Consider the following 21,049-nt stretch of genomic DNA (forward strand, 5'->3'; position numbering starts at 1 on the left):
GGAAGCCTATGGTTACAATTCTCAGGCTATCTTTGCTAGGGCTACTTCCGTAAGAATGGCTTAAGGATTGCTGCCTATTCATTAATCTGAAGCAGCCACTCTTTGCAGAAGAGATTATAGACCAGGTTCTCAATTTTAGTGAAGTTATTATGGAGCAACAAAATATTTGACTCACAAACATGGCACCTCATGACCTGGGTACATATTTCAGTAGTAGTAGTAGTAGTAGTAGTAGTAGTAGTAGTAGTAGTAGTAGAAGAAGAAGAAGAAGAAGAAGAAGAAGAAGAGTTTGGATTTGATATCCCGCCTTTCACTCCCCTTCAGGAGTCTCAAAGCGGCTAACAATCTCCTTTCCCTTCCTCCCCCACAACAAACACTCTGTGAGGTGAGTGATGCTGAGAGACTTCAGAGAAGTGTGACTAGCCCAAGGTCACCCAGCAGCTGCATGTGGAGGAGCGGAGACGCGAACCCGGTTCCCCAGATTACGTGACTACCACTCTTAACCACTACACCACACTGGCTCCCATCTCTGTGCTCCTCAGTGATTTAACTTTTAGCAAGAGGAAATTTGCTTGCTTTAATTCTGGCACATTTTTGGATCTCATTCCCATAACCATTATAGGTAACCAGGTTGCTTTTTTCACTTGCTCATTTTTGGTTTTGAGGAGTCTCCAACCTTCTTTTGTACTACAGAGAGAGAGAGAGAGAGAGAGAGAGAGCGCTACAGAGCAAGAGGGGATAACCCTACACAGGTTTCTTGTAACTTACTTCCATCCTTAGTAAAGGTAAAGGTACCCCTGCCCATACTGGCCAGTCTTGACAGACTCTAGGGTTGTGCGCTCATCTCACTCTAGAGGCCGGGAGCCGGCGCCGTCCGAAGACACTTCTGGGTCACGTGGCCAGCATGACAAGCTGCATCTGGCGAGCCAGCGCAGCACACGGAACGCCGTTTACCTTCCCGCTGGTAAGCGGTCCCTATTTATCTACTTGCACCCGGGGGTGCTTTCGAACTGCTAGGTTGGCAGGCGCTGGGACCGAACGACGGGAGCGCACCCCGCTGCGGGGATTTGAACCACCGACCTTCTGATCAGCAAGTCCTAGGTGCTGAGGTTTTACCCACAGTGCCACCCGCGTCCATCCTTATAGTGGCCCTTAAAAAAAGGTCATAATTTATCTGAACTGAGAAAGTTCCAGGGTCCTTAGGAGGTGAAATGATTCCCCATATATTCTGTAGAATAACCTAGTCAGCAAAACACATGCTGCAGTCCAGTTTTGACTCTATTAACCTCTGCAGGAGTTTCACATGCTCACACCTTTTGTCCCCTTTGAGTTCCTCTAGTCACCAGGATCTCTTTCAATTGCCTCAGTAAAAATGATTAATTAGAACCCAGTGGGTTACTGAGTAGTGTGACTGTGGTGGCTTGTAGCTTTCTGATATTCTGCTCAGTAATAAAAGAGAATTTATATGTTCTTATTGCACATACACACTTTACAAGTGTTAGATCTGCAGAAAGACGACTGTGTGCTGTTATCTTGTCAAAGCTCATGAATTAAACAGGCGAGTCAGAACTGGTCAATATTTGGATGGGAGCCCTGAAGAAAAATCTACATTGCAGCAGAAAGTTCTGCTTGTAATTCACTGGGTGACACACTGTTCTCTGAACCAGTTTGGAACTGGTTTTAGGGGGCAAGGAGAGATGCTTGATTTATAAAGCTCTTAAGTTACAGGTGTCTAACATTGTTGGGTAAAATAGCTCTTAAATTGCAGGGTGTAATGCTTCATTCTGCATTAGTAAGATCTCATCTGGAATACTGTGTCCAGTTCTGAGTGCTATACATTTATACAGACAAATTGGAATGGGATCTAGAGGAGGCCAATGAAGATGGTCAGAAGTTTTGTAAACAAGTTCTATGATGACAGATTGAAGGGTGTACTTATCCTAGAGAAGACTGAGAAGGAACGTGATAACATTCAAATATCCAAAGGGCTTGCTACTTAGAACGGGGGGAAACAAGCTCATTTACAGCATATGATTTTCCCTCAAAGAATCTTAAGGGATCTATTTTGTTAAAAGATGTTGGGAATAGGAACTTGTGAGGTGTAAGCTACAATTCCCAAGATTGTTTGAGGGGGAGTCATGTGCTGTGCTTTAAAAGTACAATGCACACAGATTTCCCCTCTGCTGCCTCAGAAGAAGGTAGGACTAGATGGGCTTAAGTTGCAGGAGGGAATATTTTGGTTGAGCACCAGGAAAAACGGTTTCACAGTAAGAGCAGTTCAGGAATGGAACCAATTGTTTAGGTGGTATTGGCCTGTCTCTCATTGGACATTTTCAAGCAGAGGCTGGTCAGACATCTATTAGGGATGCTCTAGCTCTGAGTTTTCTGAAGTGGGCAGGGAGTACAAGTAAAGGTAAAGGGACCCCTGACCATTAGGTCCAGTCGTGACCGACTCTGGGGTTGCAGCGCTCATCTCACTTTATTGGCTGAGGGAGCTGGTGTACAGCTTCCGGGTCCTGTGGCCAGCATGACTAAGCTGCTTCTGGTGAACCAGAGCAGCGCACGGAAACGCCGTTTACCTTCCTGCCGGAGCGATACCTATTTATCTACTTGCACTTTGAAGTGCTTTCGAACTGCTAGGTTGGCAGGAGTGCAAGTAAATGGCTTTAAAGGAGAACTCCCCAGAACAGCACACGGGTGAGAGAGGAAAGGGGAATTGTTCTATCTGGCAAGCTGCAATGCTTACACAGACACAATGTTCGTACTAGCGCAATGCTGAATTCCATCCATGGTGTGTATTGACCTATGATTCTAAATGTTGCTTTTGATACAAATGACAGATCTCCCAGTGGCCACTGCCTCCCCTCAGGGAAGGAGAAATGTGAAAGCCCAAATAATTCCCCGACCAAGTTAACAGCTTGGACCCACGAGAATTATGTTCAAGTCCCATCTTTGTCAGGGATGACAACCTAGAGAAAATCACTGTCTCTCAGTCACAGCCCCCATCTGTGTATTAGAAGTAATACTGCCCTGGAATATATTATATTATATTATATTATATTATATTATATTATATTATATTATATTATATTATATTATATTATATTTATTATATTATATTGTAACCCACTTCACAAAATTGCAAGGGCAAGCACGGGGCTTTGTAAAATACTTTGCAAATGAACACTGCAAATATAAGAACGTGTATGGTTTTGAGAACAAGAGGTATGAATGTATACATAAGGCAGAAATTGACTGGCAGTAGGCTCCAATCAAAATAAAGTACTACTTTATGCGCCTGATTTGTGGAATTGGCTTGACAATGTGTAGTAATGGCCACCGATGGGATGGCATTAAAAGGGAATTAGACAAATGCATGAAGGATATGTCTATCAGCAGCCAAGATAGTTCTGCTTCTGAATCCCTGTTGCCAGGGAACAACAATGAGGGAGTACTTAATAGCTCAGTGGTAGAGCACATGATTTATATGTAAAAGGTTCCCATTTAAATCCCTGGATTCTACAGGTAGGGGCTGGGAAAACTCCTGTCTGAAACTCTGGTAAGCCACTCCCCGTCAGTGTATGAAGACAGTACTAAGCTAGATGAACCTATGAGCTGATTCAGTATAACATAGGTTCCTGGGAGAGCTGTTGACTCCTTGCCCTGCTTGTGGGCTCTCCAGAAGCATATACCTTAGGATCAGGATGGTGGACCAGATGCAGCTTTGGCCTGATTCACCATACCATTTTTGTCGCCTTATGCTTCCTGAGATGGCCCAGGAATGAGGTTCTCATGAACCTTGGGCTGTATTAGCTTCCTCAGGATCCTCCTTCCAAGAGTAGCTTCCCAAATACGTTTCTGATTCATGACCCTAAAGACTGCATGACTGTATCATGTCCCCAGTTCATGCTTCACATTGGTCCACATGAGTCCATACCCAATAGACATCCAGACTGCTTTTAAATGCATAGTGTGAACCAGCCCACAATGGTTCCATTTTATTGAAGAGCTATAACCATTCATAATATCAAAGGAAGTTTCGCCCGTGAATTTTTTTAAATGAACTACCAACCAAATATAAAGTATGAATATTACAATGAAATTCCGTTTTCTCTTCCACACGCGCTTTTGTACAAAAACTGCATTACCTGTAATGACTTGCCCTGATATTTACATGTGTTGATTACCGGCTACGGTCAGGAAAAATATTTATTTTCCAATGGTAGTTGTTCACTGTCTGCGTAAAAGATCCTCAGTATGACTTTACTTCTCCAGTATCATCCAGCAACGGTTAGATTTTGGAGACCAAGCCAAACTCAAAGTTGTCACATTTTTGTTAGAGTAGGAGTTGGGTAACAACTTTGAACTATCAGAATCCTTAAGGGAACGAATTAAGAGAGAAACAGTCTGCACAAAGCCAGCACTAAGCAACTGGCATTCAACAAAATGGCACACAGTACATAGAACAAAGAGCTGAAGGTACAGAGTCTCAGTTGTACTGAAGCCAAAAGATCTGAGCAGCTCAGGAATAAATTGGCGGATTGATTCAGATACGGACAGGTGCTAAGAAAGTTATTTAGTAAATGTTCAAGGAATCTGCAGGGAGGGAAGAGAAATGTGTTGCTTTTGAGATAATTTCCCAGAAGCTTCATAAAAGAAAATTGATTACAAGGATTTAATAAGTAAAAGAGAGCCAAAATATATAGTAATCAAATGAGTTTTTAATTACATCTCAGGCAGATATAAAATCCAAATAGTGTACTTTGTATCCAGAAAGTCTGAGAGTAATGCTTTGGTGGCTGAATTATTTTTAAAAGGCTAATTTCCATAGGAATTATAGTAGTCTGTTTAATTAAAAGAGTGAATCCGTGTCCCAAAGCCAAAGTGTATTAAAATGTACAAATAGGGCTTAAATATCAAAGCAGCCTCTGAAGAAAGGCATTTTATACCCTATACATAAAATCTAGCCTTCAGAGTTTTTCTAGTCCAAATGTCACCTGATTAATGTGCATAACAAACGATGGTATTTTTTAATTACACTATATATTTTATCACTATTCTATAGAATTAATTGCCTATACTTTACTTATGACTGAAAAATCAAAGACCATGGAAATATCCCCTTCAATTTATTTTACTCAATTTTAATAACCCTAAGGCAATAAGGAAGAGCATTTGAGGCTGGCAAGTGTCCTCATCCTTGTTAGCTAATCTGAACACACCTGAGTTGCTAGGCTCTTTTAATATACATAAAAATGTACTATATGTATGAATGATAGAAGGCATGGTCATAATCAGTTTATGAATGTATGCATGCTTTTTCCACAGATACATTTGTGCTCAAGGTGGTTTACTTTACTTACATGATTTTAACTTGCTTTCCAGAAGAGCACATTAGCAGTCCCCTTTTCTTCCAAGGATCCCATAGAGTAGAAGTGGAGAATCTCAGGACCAGCAGAAGAATGCAGTCAGGCTACTCTTTACAACCCTTGGGCCCCTCCTCAGGCCACATCTTCACCCACCTCTAGTGCCTGAACTGAGATAATGTCTGTTGCTTGTCTGGATGAAGGGATGTGTGTGTGATTGCATTTTACTTTGTGGACCCAGGCTTGCTAAACCAGAAGTGAGGAATCTGTGGTCCTCCTTATGGTGCTGGATTCCAAATCCCATCATCCTTGGCCTTTGGCGATGTGACTAAAGGGAATGGGAATTGGGAGACCAACAACATTTGTAGGGCCAGAGATTCCCTGCTCCTGCATTAAAAGTTGTATTCTAGAATAGTAAAGGTAAAGGGACCTCTGACCATTAGGTCCAGTCGTGACCGACTGAGGTTGCGGTGCTCATCTCGCATTATTGGCCGAGGGAGCCGGCCTACAGCTTCTGGGTCATGTGGCCAGCATGACTAAGCTGCTTCTGGTGGACCCGAGCAGCGCATGGAAACGCCGTTTACCTTACCGCCGGAGAGGTACCTATTTATCTACTTGCACTTTGACGTGCTTTCGAACTGCTAGGTTGGCAGGAGCAGGGACCGAGCAACGGGAGCTCACCCCGTCGCGGGGATTCAAACCGCCGACCTTCTGATCGGCAAGTCCTAGGCTCTGTGGTTTAACCCATAGCGCCACCCGCGTCCCTATTCTAGAATAGTACATATCAGCAAAAAGACGCCATGTCTCATAAAATGTTCCAGAAGCAGAGCTCCAGGGAATACTGAACTGAGCAAAGATTCTGTATTGGACTGAAATGAGCATCTATTAACCCAGTGATTTGTGACTCCTATTCTTCTGCTTTCTCCCAGGCTTTGGTGAAAGTGAACGGGAAACTGAAGCCTATGATGGATTCAGTGGTGGCCAATAGAAATAGGTGGGAGGAGCTGCACCAAAAAAGACTGCATTCCCAGGCAACCAGTACCACCACCACGTCCTCGCCGTCCTCTTCTTCCACCTTTGCCATGTCTCGGGGGGTCATAAATTAAGTCTGCACATGTTTTCCTGCTGCTAGGATAGGAAGTGTCTGAAAGGCTTGTTTAAAGCTTAGTTGCGTCATTTTAAAACAAACAAAACAAATGCTTTGCCACGAACATGCTTAATTCAAATGAAAACAACCTGGCTGGTTTAGGCCTTTTTTTCTCCTGGAATTTCACTTGGTCTGAAGGGAGGATCTGCAATTCTGTTGGTATCTGCAGCAACATGAGCAGCTTGGTGCAGCCTGTATTCGGTCAGCTTATTTCAAGCTGCTGTTTTGAAAGATGGCAAACATGGTCATAAAGGACTGGCGTAAATGAAGCTTACAGCTTAGTTTAATTAAGAGAGAGCATGGCTGAAATTTTGTAAAAATGACTGAGGCATCTGCAAGGGGCTCGGGGGGGGGGGAGAGAATAGTTTGTAATAGTAACTTGGGTTTGCACTAATTCAGCATTTACTGATATGAACCAGTTATTACCTGCACTTCTCATAGTTATCCTTTTTATTGTGCTTGAATGTTCAGAGAAGCCTGCATTGTATTCATTCTACAGAAGGGGTTTTTGGTTGTGTGTGCTTTTTTTACAACAAAGCTTCAAATGATTGATCAGGGTTTTTAGAACTGCCTGTCTTTGCTCTATCGAAGAGGAGATATGAACTTCATTACATTCAAAAACACCAACCTGTTCTGGCTTCCTTAAGACTTTCGTACTAGCAATGCAATTTGAATTGTTCTGCGGGCAGAAGCTTCTATAAAGGTAAAAATTCTGCATGGTAATTTGGGTTCCTTTAGAATTTTGTTTTAAACATTTTTAAAGCTGCTTTGCGCCCTAAGGAAAAAACCAATGGTATTTCATGAAAATTGCATAATAAAAATGAAATCTGTTGCCTTCTGGTAGAGAATTTGCACTATAGGGTATGAACATGGCTTTCTGGTATATTTTCTGAATCACATTAACTTTGACTATTACTGTTAAAGATTGGTATGACACTGGAGTATGTCACAAATGGAGCAATGACTACCTCTGCTTTTTTCTGTCCAGGTTGGTTTTAGTTTTTAGTTTTTTTAACAATAACATGTTGGCCTAATCCATTATTGCAGCCAACAGAAATCAAGTCAAAAATGGCATGTACTGAAGATACAGTGAACGTTTTGCGTATTGTGTGAAATCAGTGTGAATCATGTTTAATACCGAAATATATCGGTGGAGTTGCCTGCACTGGAAATGAATGCTCTTTTATTTAAGCACATCATATTTAGCAAAATTTCAGTACTGCTGGAATGGCATTGCTGCTGCTGAATCACATCCTCTTCCCTAGTTAGCATTTGAATTACATGGTCTGTTCAGGTGCATTTCATACAACCAGTTACACATGTTGATGTACATGGATGTACCAGCAAGCAACGCTCACCACATGGTGAATGTGTCGTGCGACTGCTCCACCAAACGACCAGACCCCAACTCTTAATTATGTGAGCTGGGTGTTCACTGAAGAGACCAGGTAGCTTTACCTCTGCATCTTACACGCTGCATACAAAGCCACACAACTCACATTCTTAGCATGCCACCTTGGACCTCTGAATTGACAGGATTACTGACGGCTACCTGGGATTTTCCTACAGAATGGTGGCTGCCTGTACTTTCTGTTGTTATCACCCTCCCAGGGTGGTAGTACACATGGCACTGTCTTAAGTACTCAGAAGTATAGATTTTTGTAAAAGGGGGAGGGGGGTTCGGAAGGAACCAAACCACTTGACAAGAACCTGTTTCCAGGATTTCCGGAATGAGGGATGGAAAGGAGAGTGGGGGAAGCAGAAACGAAAATGCACAGGTAGACTGTCAGGCTGTTAATTAAGTCTTTGGCCACCACAGCAGCTGAGACACAAGTGCCAGCTGAACACAGGAAAAAAAAAAGGAATGGGAATCGGCAGACAAGAGAGAAATGACCTCTCTTTCTGCTCCCCATTTCCCCTTTTCAATCTTCTTAACAGTAAGCATCCTGGAGGAAGAGATTGGGGAAGGGGGGTGCACTACGAAGTTAAACACCCACCCACCCACCCCACACACTATATGTTTCAGAAGAGCAAAGGAATGAGGATACTTTTTCCTGTGCCCATGCATAATAGTAAATGCTCAGGTTTGGAGGCTGTCAGCCCTCTCTAGAGCTATATAGCACAACAGGGGAAAGCTCCCCCACCTCCCAGCCTTGAAACATCCGCAGCCCTACTCAGCTTGAACTCTACCTACAAGGCAGGGGGCTTTGCATCTTTGTGTGTTCTCTGCGCTAAGACACACTGCACTTGCTCTCATAGAGGGCCAGCCCAGCCAGTGTAGAAAAGGTGGGAGGAATTGCCCTAACTGCAAGTGTCCCCAGCTGCAGCATTCTACTTACCCGTAGGAATGAATACCGACCATTCAGTTATGTGGGAGAAAGGAAAGGGCTACTTATGTGAAGGACCTCTAATAACTTGGAACAGCTGCTGGATCAGATGGAGAAAACAGTATGGCCTATACAGGGCTCAGGTATCCCACTTCTTTTCTCTCTTCTTGGACCATACCCCTATAGTGCAGGCAGGACAGCTTTTTAGCTTCATGACATGCAACTGCCCAACTCTTAAGTCCCCCCACCCCGTCTTTCTAGGATATTTACTAACTTTCAATGGTTTAGTCATATTACACAGTAGTATTCTTTCATCTGCCCCTTTGCCTTCTCTCTGACACCTCCAAATTCCTTTCATCCTTGAAGCTGGGGTTTAAATTTGGGCAATCATAGAAATAATAATAATTTAGGGGGGGAATAGTTATATGTAAGTCCAGCAAATCAAAGGGAAATGTACAAAGGCAGTTTCCCTGATGTCCCGGTAGTTGCATATAAGCACTTGTTGGAGGTTTCTTTTTACAGTGGTGTCCTGGGTGAAAGGAAGAGTGTTCACCCTCTTCTAATGCAGAATACAGCAGAAACATTCACGGCTGTATTGTGCAGCTGCAGAGGGTTTTGTGTGTATGCAGATAGAGCTTGTTGGCTGTATTATATAGGTATGTTGGTTTCAAATTGTCGCTAACTACAGTAAGCATCAAATGCAGACATGTCTGGTTTCTCAGTTGAATAGAGGTGCTATAGCCTTTACTCAAAGAAACCTAGTTTCTGTCTAGAAATCTTAGCAATCTGAATGCTGCAATATGAAACGTACTGCTTGTTCTCTGTCAGTGTCTTCTGAATGTATGCCAATCTGTATTAAACATACTTCTTATACTGTATTAGGATTTCAGAATCTTAAAACCGCCTGAGTTAAGAAAACAAGGTGCTATATTCATCCGCTTTTGAAGGGCCTGCAAACATTGTAGACGAATTGCATTGCAGAAACATCAGTGGGAATGAATCCTGAATTACGATGCTGCGGACACAGATTTAAGACTGGAGGGAGGAGCAGAGATTTGCCACCTCCTGTATAGCACAAAGTTCACAAAAGAATTTTTGAAAATCTGTTTATATTACCAGATGATCTTCAAACCTTAATATTATTTTCTGTTTGTAGTAATGTTTGAAGAACGAAATGAACAATGTTATTTTAACAAAAATGCAAAACAGCTAAATTCTTTTGCCAAAGAGCAGACAAGGAATGGGGAAATCCATGTTACTTGCTACAGAGATGAATACTTGCACTGTTTGAACTTGTTTTTGTTACCTCTCCACTACCTCCCCTCCCCTTTTCTTCCCCAATAATAAATAAAGAACTGGGACGGCATGCTTTAAACCACATAAGGCTTATTTATATAATATGTGCTTTATGGCAAAAACAGACACTGTGATTGACTTGGTCCTGCTGGCAGCTGCATAAAGCTTTCCTGAATTTTGATACAGCATATTGCTAAGTGTGACATAATTTATAGCACATAACCTACAGCTTCTTCCAAGGTTGAGTGTTCCCTCATTTCCTCTCCTTTTTATTGGCTTCAGCACATTGTTGCCCATGGCAACAGCAGTGGCAGTGACAGGAATGCAAAACCACTGCAAGCTGACATACATTCAAAGCCCTAACAATGTCAACCATCCATCACACAGCTATTTGTAATTGCCTCCATCTATTTCCGATGTCTTTTGGTATCTTTTCTATTGTGGATCCAAATTCAGAATCTGCTGACTAATGCTGTGGTTCTGATTCACCCCTTCCCCTCTCCTGACTAATTTGGCGTTGGCTGCATTCATACATGATGCTAAACAGTGGTTTAACCAATGGTTCAACAAACCATGAATCATCTCACAGACAAGCAAATAGGCCAAGGGTTTATTTTCCAAAGCTTGGTTTATTTTCCAGCTGCTCTTGCCCTGTGCTTTTGTTGCTTAACAAGTATCGCTGGTAGGATGGCCCAACAAAACATGCTTAAGCAAAGCTGCTGGGTTCAGAGATTATGGCAAACCATAGTTAAACAATGGTTCACAAGCAGACAAGAAACAATGGCTTTCCTAGTTAGTTTGCTGGGCTGGGTTCACACATTCAAACAAACTATATTCCAGCTAAACTACTATGATTTAGTGTTAGGTGTGAACCAGGCCATTCCTACATACTGAAGCAACTTCTGGGAATCTGGGAATCATTACAATTCTATATTGTAATATTTTGAGTACCTGAGTTACTTGTTGGATTTGGAAGTGGTTGTACTTGCCTAGTGCTTGCCAGATAGTCAAAACATATTAAGTAGTGAGCCCCAGTTTTTAAATTTAGATCCAGCAATCAGATTCCCATCTTGTATTATTCTATTATTCTAGACACCAAGAAGTAAATAGACAAACCTGTATAGTAAGTGTATTAGATAAAACATACAATAGCATTGATCTAACAGTTGTGTTTTCTGATTACAAGAGTGTACAATAGCTTCCAAATACATGCAATTGTGGAAAAATAGAAAACAACAGTTTTCACAAAAGTGTAGGTTCTCCCCACCCTCTAAACGAGCACAGAGAGAGGGAATGTCACTCATGAAGCATATTTTATTTGCTGCTCCTTGTAAATATTAATTCTGACACTGTTCATGTCACAGAAAAGCCATGAAAAATAGGTGAGATTGTCCATATGAACAGAAGTACCATATTTTTCGCTCTATAAGACGCACCAGACCACAAGACGCACCTAGTTTTTGGAGGAGGAAAACAAGAAAAATAATATTCTGAATCTCAGAAGCCAGAACAGCAAGAGGGATCGCTGCGCAGTGAAAGCAGCAATTCCTCTTCCTGTTCTGGCTTCTGGGATAGCTGCGCAGCCTGCATTCGCTCCATAAGACGCACACACATTTCCCCTTGCTTTTTAGGAGGGAAAAAGTGAGACTTATAGAGCAAAAAATACGGTAAATTGTCATTGTTGGAAAAAGGAAAGGAATACGATCCCACTAACTAGCTTGCGCACTGAACACAGATAGTAATCAATGTATCCACTTCCATAATTAGCACAATATTTTCCCATTAAAATATTACTCACCATACATTATGCTTCTATTTACAAGAAAGGAGATCAGGTGGAACTTTTTGATGGTAAGAGATGTCCAACTGTGGAACAGACTCTCAGAAGGTGGTAGACTCCTTCGCTGGAGGTTTTAAAGCAGAGGCTGGATGGCCACCTGTCATGGATGCTTTAGTTGAGATTCCTGCATTGCAGAGGGGTTGGACTAGATGGCCCTTGGGGTCCCTTCCAACTCTACATTTAAAAAGAACTGAAGCCAATAGTATCTGATGTGAAAATAAACTTACAGGATGTCAAAATCAGTAGTTTATTCAAACCAGATGCATATTAATAACGCTATCTGTGTCATGATAAAATAAAACACATCCTATATTGTTGTATGCATGTAATCGTTTATTTGGCATTTGACCAATATACCAATTCGGCATTATTTTTACAATCACATTTGTAGCAATTCCTGCCCACCCAAGAACATCAAGGCACAAGACATGGAGTTATAAAAAAATAATGGTATCCTCCAGAACACTATTAGGCAAAACAAAATAAAAAAATTCCTTCCAGTAGCACCTTAAAGACCAACTAAGTTAGTTCTTGGTATGAGCTTTCGTGTGCATGCACACTTCTTCACACGAAAGCTCATACCAAGAACTAACTTAGTTGGTCTTTAAGGTGCTACTGGAAGGAATTTTTTTATTTTGTTTTGACTATGGCAGACCAACACGGCTACCTATCTGTAACTGGAACTATTACAGATAGGTAGCCGTGTTGGTCTGCCATAGTCAAAACAAAACAAATTCCTTCCAGTAGCACCTTAAAGACCAACTAAGTCAGTTCTTGGTATGAGCTTTCGTGTGCATGCACTACACTACAGATATGTGTATCTGAAGAAGTGTGCATGCACACGAAAGCTCATACCAAGAACTGACTTAGTTGGTCTTTAAGGTGCTACTGGAAGGAATTTGTTTTGTTGGAACTATTAGGCAAGTTAGGGTAGGAGACTGTTACTGGTCCTAAGTTAGTAAGAGAGCTTACATTAGCCAAGTCCAAATTTGAGCCCAAGGCTCTGCGGTCCTGCATGCCTTCAACTATGCCATACCAGCTCATACATGAACAAGAGAAAGAAAGAAAGAGGGACTGCCTGAGTATGAGAATGCAATCAAGGAAGAAGAGCTGGTCCTCTTCCCGTTCTATCCCTGCCTCGGTTTCAACCTGAAAAATTAATTGGCATGTTTGTGTAAGGTGAAAAGGATTCAAACCAAAATAATACAAAATTCAGGGATGGAGAACCTATGGTCCTCCAGATGTGGGTGGACCACAGTTCTCATGAGCCCCAGCCACCATGCATGGCCAGTGCACTGGAGGCAGTAATGCCTCTGAATTACCAGTTGCTAGAAACCACAGGAGAGAGTGTGCTCTTGTGCTCAAATCCTGCTTGTGGGTTTCCCCCAGGTATCCAGGTGGCTGTGAGAAGATGCTCAACTAGTTTGGTCATTGGCTTGATGCATCAAGCTCTTCTAATGTTCTTATGACAGGAGTTGTAGTCACAACATACGGAGGATCACAGGTTTACCACCCCAATACAAACTAAATATAATAAAGAGGGGTTGGGGGGTTACTATGGGATTGTTTATTATGTACTAGAAATGTCTTGCTTTTGTGTGTGAATATCTCATGTTGATCATTTTTTAAAGAATGATTTTTTTAACATTTTCTAATTTTGATGTTTGAGGTTATGGGCATGTTAAGAGTTTCACCAGTCAGCGGTGTGAGAGATACTGTTACAGACTGCCTGTCAATATGTCTGTCACATTATATGAGAGCATATTTTAATTAAGGTTTTAAAAAAACCCCACAAATGAATCATGTGTACCATAAACATGCATATTCTGTGGAATTTGCGTTTGTATGATTATATATGTCTATTTCTGCCTCTTTACTACAGCTCACTCCATTGGTTTGCCTTAGCTCATCCAACAACTCCAATTCAACTTTTATAACAGCATGTTTTTGAAATGGGTAACTCAGTTTGTTTTATCTCACTAAATAAAAGAATAAATCACTAAATGGATGCCTCACATTTTTTAAAAATTAGGGTTCACAGCTTACTTTTAGTGGTTATTCAGTGACATAAAAAGAGAAGACAGCTTTAGTGTTCACATTTCCTTTCCTTTTTTAAAAAATACAAAATTTTCATGGGTGTGTGAATGGTATCAGATCTGTGCCATGGTTCTTGTGGCCTCTGTTCTACAGATATAATAACGCTGTGAATGTCCTACTATCTTCAAATGATCTTTCTGCCAGGTACCGTAAGTGCATGCTCAGACTGGATCTTCTTCCAATATTTGCAAGATTCCGGGCATGTAGAAAAATCTCACTCATGCAACTTGCATGCTTCTTGGCTTCTTTTCCTTGTGATGATGTGTGGCAGAATGGGGTCAATTTGAACTTTCCTTTGAAGGGAAACTGTAATGTTTTTAAGGCACCACGCCTGTGAGTTCATATTTGCTTTTCCAATTGATCTACCAAAAGAGAAGCATCAGACAGGAAATGGCTCATCCTTCTCCCACCCACCACTTACCCCTGAAAATCAACAGACGCAGGGAGTTAAAAGTACACACTTCACTACAAGTGGTGCCCCTCCACCACATTACTGTAGAGAAGGGCAATTTTTAAATGATTTCTTGAGTACAATAATGTTAGGGAACTGCACAAATTACAGATTTTACATGATGTGCATTTTTTTCCCACCACCTTTGGAAGCCAGAAGCCTAAACTTTTATCAGGATTGATTTCCCTTAGCTTTACATTTTTTCCTAGGCTGTTCACAAACGCTCTTGAGCAACTTGAGTAAAATCCCATGAAGGGTTAATTCTGTGGCTTTTTATAACACTGCATTACATTTATTGCTTAACCAAATTACAGCATTAATTAAAAGACCCTACTAAAAGTGCTGCCTACCAGCTTCTATTCCCTAAGGTCCTATCAAAAGTGAATGAAGTTGGACAGTGAAAATTAGAGGAAATGGCCATGCCAACTCTGGTTTGTGATTTGTGTTTTCATTTCATTTGAAAATGACCATCTGTCTATGCGGAATGCTTTCTTCAGCCTGCAGATCAGGAAGAGTACTGCATGGAAACAACTCGCAATGCTGACTCTAATGTCTAAAATGTTAAAACAAAAGTGTTGCCATTTGTGATCACAGCTATGTGGTTTTCCTCATGGGATAGGTGCCTTACTGTGCAGTCCTCTACATATTTATGTAAAAGTCACATACATATCTAGGTGCACACATGAATGCACCTCTTTATGTGTGTTTTGTACCAAAAATAATGCTTAATTGCATAGCGTCAATTTCCAAACCTTTAACCTTCAAAACACCTAAAGAGTGGCTTTTTTAAAAAAAGAAATAGTAATAAATGTTTGAAAGGGACTTGAGATTCAAATCTGAAGTGTAAAACTATATCCAGACAGCATATCACATATGAACAGTGTAGTAAATGTGCTGTGCTGCTCAAAGAACACGTATTAATATTTTATTGACCAGCTATTAGGCTGAGAAGCATAATGTTCCATGAAGCAAAACAAGGATGATAAGGAAGTATTAGGTTCCCCAAAAGGCTGTTTATTGTTGCATGGACTTCTTATAACTGTGTGTGTGCCTAAAAGACTAAGAAACTAAGCCATGGTAGTCCTCCAGGGGATAAGGAGCATATTATTGCTAAACAGAGTAGTGGCATATTGATACAGTAACCAGATTGTAAAACTTGTTTGGATAAACATTTCGAAAAGGTAAAAGATTAGTGGACTCTAAGGGAAGATCCTTTGCTTATCAGCCCTTCGAGGTCCCTTCCAACTCTACAATTTATTATTCTACTCATGCTTTAATTCCCTCCTGATCTCTTCTCTCCCCGCCCCTTTTACCTCACACTACTATCTCAATGGGTGAAGAGTTACAAAGGAAGAACAAGCCCCTGTACTTTTGGCTGTTGTGTTAGAGGGAATGTGAGTAGGCACAACTTCTGTCACTCATATAGAACTGTAGAACTACAGTAAGTAACACACACACACACACACACACTGGTTTAAACATTGATTTCAGATCTTCAATATCTCTTGAGGTAGTAAAAAGCAGTATGCATTTGCACAGAAGGAAGGGAACACAAGACACCTGGATTCAGCTTAATGGTTGGGGAATGAAAGAGGTGGTGGTAATTTGATGAGATTTCTCTCTGTCATCTGGAGGTATGGGGTATCTTTTGCTAGAAGCCAGCAAAAAGTGACCAGATGCACAGGCAATGGGTGTTTGTGAGCAAATTAGGAGTTTAAAACAGTAGAACGTTGGTTTGTAATATAAAAGGATGGATGAAGCTCATTTCACCAGCGAAAATAAAGTAGGTGACCGTTTCTAAAAGCTTCACTGGAGAACTGTTAATGAGCATCTGTCTGCCAGCTCTGGTCCCCATCTGAAATGGGGCATTGTTAACATAGGGGGGTAAGGGACGCGGGTGGCGCTGTGGGTTAAACAACAGAGCCTAGGACTTGCTGATCAGAAGGTCTGCGGTTCGAATCCCCGTGATGGGGTGAGCTCCCGTTGCTCGGTCCCTGCTCCTGCCAACCTAGCAGTTCGAAAGCACATCAAAGTGCAAGTAGATAAATAGGTACCGCTCCAGTGGGAAGGTAAACGGCGTTTCTGTGCGCTGCTGTGGTTCGCCAGAAGCGACTTAGTCATGCTGGCCACATGACCCAGAAGCTGTACACTGGCTCCCCCGGCCAATAAAGCGAGATGAGCACCGCAATCCCAGACTGGACCTAAAGGTCAGGGGTCCCATTACCTTTAACATGGGGGGGGGGCGGGGTTGTGACACCCATCTCAACATGCAATATGGATGGCAATTAACACTGGACTACACTGCAGGGTCGGTCACGACTGGACCTAATGGTCAGGGGTCCCTTTACCTTTCCACTGCAGGGTGCTTGTAAGCCTCTCACGGAGGCCCAGGGACGCGGACTTATAAAAAATATTGGGGGGGCCCGGGAAAGCTCATGAATAATAAATAAGCTCATGAATATGCAAATAAAGTGGCGCCGCCTCCTCGTGAGCGAATAGGGGAGAGCGTGCTGCGCCTATTAATCAGCTCCAAAGGAAATTGGGTGGAGCTTTTGCTCGGGAGGGAGGGCAGGAGGCATGCAGCCCGCCCCTCCCTGTGCATTTTGGGCTGGGGGAGGGGCGGCGATGGCGCTCTGCTGGAGGGGCGCCGGAGATTATTGGGGGGGCGGAGCCCCCCCAAACGAATTTTTGAGGGGGCTCGGGCCCCCTCAAGCCCCATGGAGTCGGCGCCTATGCGGAGGCCCAGCATTCCCACCCCCGCCCCGCCCCGCCCTTCTGCGGGGTATTAACAGCAGCTTCCATTAGAGGTTTCTCATAAGCCACAGTCTCTCAGCCGACCCACCCAATTATACGCCAATTTTATTTCCAGCTGCCCCTTTTAGCGCTCAAAGGACGGGCAGTCATGGCGTAAATAACTACTGTACAAGCACGCAGACAATCCAACAGGCAAACGAAGGAACTGCCCGACCCTTCAAGCTAAGCCTTCCCACCGGGCCCTGTTCTCCTTTGCATCAAACTCAAAAAGCCCCGCAGCCGCAATTCTCAAGCCCGCCCGCCAGAGAGCCAACATGCAAAAGAGCAGGGCGGGCAGGCAAGTCCCACTATTCCAACGTCACGTGACCCAAAAAAGAGCCCCCTCTTTCCCAACGCCTCCGGAAAGGAACTACATATCCCAGAATGCTCGTCACTTAGGATTCTGGGAGATGAAGTCCACGCCGCTCGCAATTTACGTCACGCCGCCCCCCCTTTTTAGCAAATTTTGTTTGTTTGTTTCAAAACATATCGCCTCACGTCGCTGAGGCGGGAAATGAAGAACAACTGAGAACAAAAATGCGAATACCCGAGGGCGCAAGGCAAGGCCGCTTCTTCCTGGCGGTCCTGACTCCTCGAGAGCCGTTGCCACAGAAACCGACGCCCGTTGGCCGACGCGCTTCCGCTTCCGGCAGCGGCGCGTTGCCTAGGTAACGCTTCCCTGCGTGCGGCCTGTTGGAGAGGGATGGCCTCGGTGGTGGCTCCCATAGCGGACGGGGAGTTCACGGCGGCGATTTACGGCCTGATCCGGGCCGGGCGCTTCTCGGAGGCGGTGGGGATCCTCAGCAGCGAGCTTCAGAGGAGCTGCCGCTCCCGGGCAGGGCTTTCCCTGCTGGGCTACTGCTACTACCAGCTGCAGGACTTCGCGGCGGCGGCCGAGTGCTACGAGCAGCTCGGGGCGCTGCAGCCGGAGCTGCACGAGTACCGGCTGTACCACGCGCAGGCGCTCTACAAGGCCGGCCTCTACGCCGAGTCCCTGCGCGCCACGCTGCCTCTGCTCGACGTGCCGGCCTTCCAGAGCCGGGCCTTGCGCCTCCAGGCCGCCACGCACTATGCCCAGGGCGACCTGTCCAGCGCCAAGGCCCTGGTGGAGCTGCAGCTGGCAGCCGCCACGGAAGGCAGCCCCGCGGCCGCCGAAGACCCCTCGGAGCTGCCCGACGCCGAGGTGAACATGGGCTGCCTGCTGTACCGGGAAGGGCAGCACGAGGAGGCTTGCAGCAAGTTCGCGTCCGCCATGCAGGTGCTGGGCTACTGCCCCGAGCTGTCCTACAACATGGCGCTGTGCTGCTACGCCGCCAAGCAGTACGCCCCAGCCCTGAAGCACATTGCCGATATCATCGAGCGCGGCATGCAGCAGCACCCGGAGCTGAGCGTGGGGACCAACACCGAGGGCCTGGATGTCCGCAGCGTGGGCAACACACTGCTCCTGCACCGCACGGCCCTGGTCGAGGCCTTCAACCTCAAGGCGGCCATCGAGTACCAACTGTGCAACCTGCAGGCGGCACAAGAGGCGCTCACGGACATGCCGCCCCGGGCTGAGGAGGAGCTGGACCCGGTCACCTTGCACAACCAAGCCCTGATGAACATGGACCGGCGGCCCACTGAAGGCTTCGAGAAGCTGCAGTTCCTTCTGCAGCAGAACCCCTGCCCGCCGGAGACTTTTGGGAACCTGCTCCTTCTCTACTGCAAGTATCAGTACTATGACCTGGCTGCGGATGTGCTGGCTGAGAACGCTCACCTGACCTATAAGCTTCTCACACCCTATCTGTACAACTTCTTGGATGCCATGATCACTTGCCAAACTGCCCCTGAGGAGGCGTTCCATAAGCTTGATGAGTTGGCGGGGGCTCTGACCGAGCAGCTGAGAAAGCTGACCAAGGAGGTGCAGGAATCGAGGAAAAATCGTGATGATGAAGCTCTAAGGAAGGCAGTTAATGAATATGACGAGACACTGGAGAGATATGTCCCTGTCTTTATGGCTCAAGCCAAGATTTATTGGGACATGGAGAACTATCCCATGCTGGAGAAGATGTTCCACAAGTCAGTGGATTTCTGCAAAGATCATGAAGTGTGGAAACTTAATGTGGCTCATGTATTGTTCATGCAAGAAAACAAATACAAAGAGGCCATTGGTTTCTATGAGCCTATTGTAAAGAAGCACTATGATAACATCCTTCAGGTCAGTGCCATTGTGCTGGCTAACCTGTGTGTTTCCTACATCATGACTAGTCAAAATGAAGAGGCTGAGGAGCTGATGAGGAAGATTGAAAAGGAAGAAGAACAGCTCTCTTACCATGAGCCCGATAAAAAGATCTATCACCTCTGCATTGTCAACCTAGTCATTGGGACACTTTACTGTGCCAAAGGGAATTTTGACTTTGGCATCTCAAGGGTAATTAAGAGTTTGGAACCTTACAATAAAAAGCTGGGTACAGACACTTGGTATTATGCCAAAAGGTGTTTCCTGTCCTTGTTGGAAAATATGTGCAAGCATGTGATCATGGTACGTGACAGCGTCATTCAAGAATGTGTCCAGTTCCTTGAGCACTGTGAAGTTTATGGCCGAAATATCCCAGCTGTTATTGAACAACCTCTTGAGGAAGAGAAAATGCACACAGGGAAGAACACTGTTACCTATGAAGCTAGGCAGCTGAGAGCACTGATGTATGAAGTTACCGGGTGGAATAAGTAACTGCTCTGACATTCCTATACAAAATGGCCAGGGAGCAGAAAATCAGTGAGGTGCTGGGGCCATTCAGAATACTACATACATATATTTCATTTTCTTGTTTTTACGATTTAGTCTGTTGTAGCATTTGAAATGGAAATGGGCTTTTTATATCAAATTAATACAAAACTGGTAAGACCCTCAGAGGCTGTTTGTTCAATATTGGAGCATACTTATACCTATCAAACTCGGCAGGAAATATTGAACTAGCTTGACACTAGTTTGAACTAGAGTCTTAAAGAACCCTGAAATATTGGGCTCCACTTGTTCATTTTTTAATTACTATTTTTCCTTTTAAGACATTGTATTACAGATATATATTTTAAGAATGTAACAAAAGTAAATAGAGTGAGGTTTGCAAAATAAAGTAGAAAGTTGTGCTATCCAAATGTTGTCTTATTACTTTGGAATGAACAAGGGATGAGTTGGTAGGACCTATGTTCGCATATTTTATCCAACAGACCAAATAGTTTGGTGGCCAGTTTTCTTCAGGGAAATAAATGACAAAGGTAAAGATTTAGTATACATATTATGTTTCTTCCTCGCCATTTGTTGTCATGAGACCTTATGAACAGGAAGCTAGAATGTAGCAACTCTGTATCCTCCATTATCTAGAAACTTTACAAGGGAGACCAATTCTTGGAACAAGCAGTCTGTGTGGAAGGGGCCCTAGGTAACTGGTTATGTGGTGGAGAAGATGGAACCTGGGGGTTTCATGCTATAGTTTGCTGTGCTGGGAAACTGTTGTGGCCTCTGCAGGCTGGGCCCTAGTTGCTGATGCCTTGCCTGTGCAGTTGTCTCTCTACCCAGGCTGACCTGATGATGCTACTTGTTTGTTATTGATGGCTTCTGCAGTGCAGTGTGTGTTATCCAGTGCCTTAGCTTTCCTCACTTGCCTCTTAGAAACAGCCACCTAGTGGTACAATGTCACTACTGCTGACCACCCTTTTTCAGACAGGGAGTTTCAAGCAGGTGTGGAAGACCTT

General features: G+C 43.8%; 2 protein-coding genes across 11 annotated transcripts in view; both read left to right on the forward strand.

Moving 5' to 3' along the window:
* PDE11A (phosphodiesterase 11A) overlaps positions 1-10,223 on the forward strand; it is a 155,276-nt gene extending 145,053 nt beyond the window's left edge. For 9 of the 10 annotated variants that reach the window (XM_081867570.1, XM_081867576.1, XM_081867580.1 and 6 more), the window contains one exon: positions 6,296-10,223. In XM_081867570.1, coding sequence (XP_081723696.1) covers positions 6,296-6,472 — 177 coding nt within the window. In that variant the 3' untranslated portion in view covers positions 6,473-10,223. The remainder of the gene's footprint in view (positions 1-6,295) is intronic. The other variant, XM_081867575.1, reaches the window with a different exon arrangement.
* Positions 10,224-17,943: 7,720 nt separating this feature from the next.
* On the forward strand, positions 17,944-20,452 carry IFT70B (intraflagellar transport 70B). Its single transcript, XM_081874891.1, has one exon. It carries the CDS (start codon positions 18,021-18,023, stop codon positions 20,025-20,027), a length of 2,007 nt encoding a protein of 668 aa, XP_081731017.1. The 5' UTR covers positions 17,944-18,020; the 3' UTR covers positions 20,028-20,452.
* Positions 20,453-21,049: the final 597 nt, after the last annotated feature.

The sequence above is a fragment of the Podarcis erhardii genome (assembly GCF_964252035.2).
Source record: "Podarcis erhardii genome assembly, chromosome: 1".
Classification (NCBI taxonomy): Eukaryota; Metazoa; Chordata; class Lepidosauria; order Squamata; family Lacertidae; genus Podarcis; species Podarcis erhardii.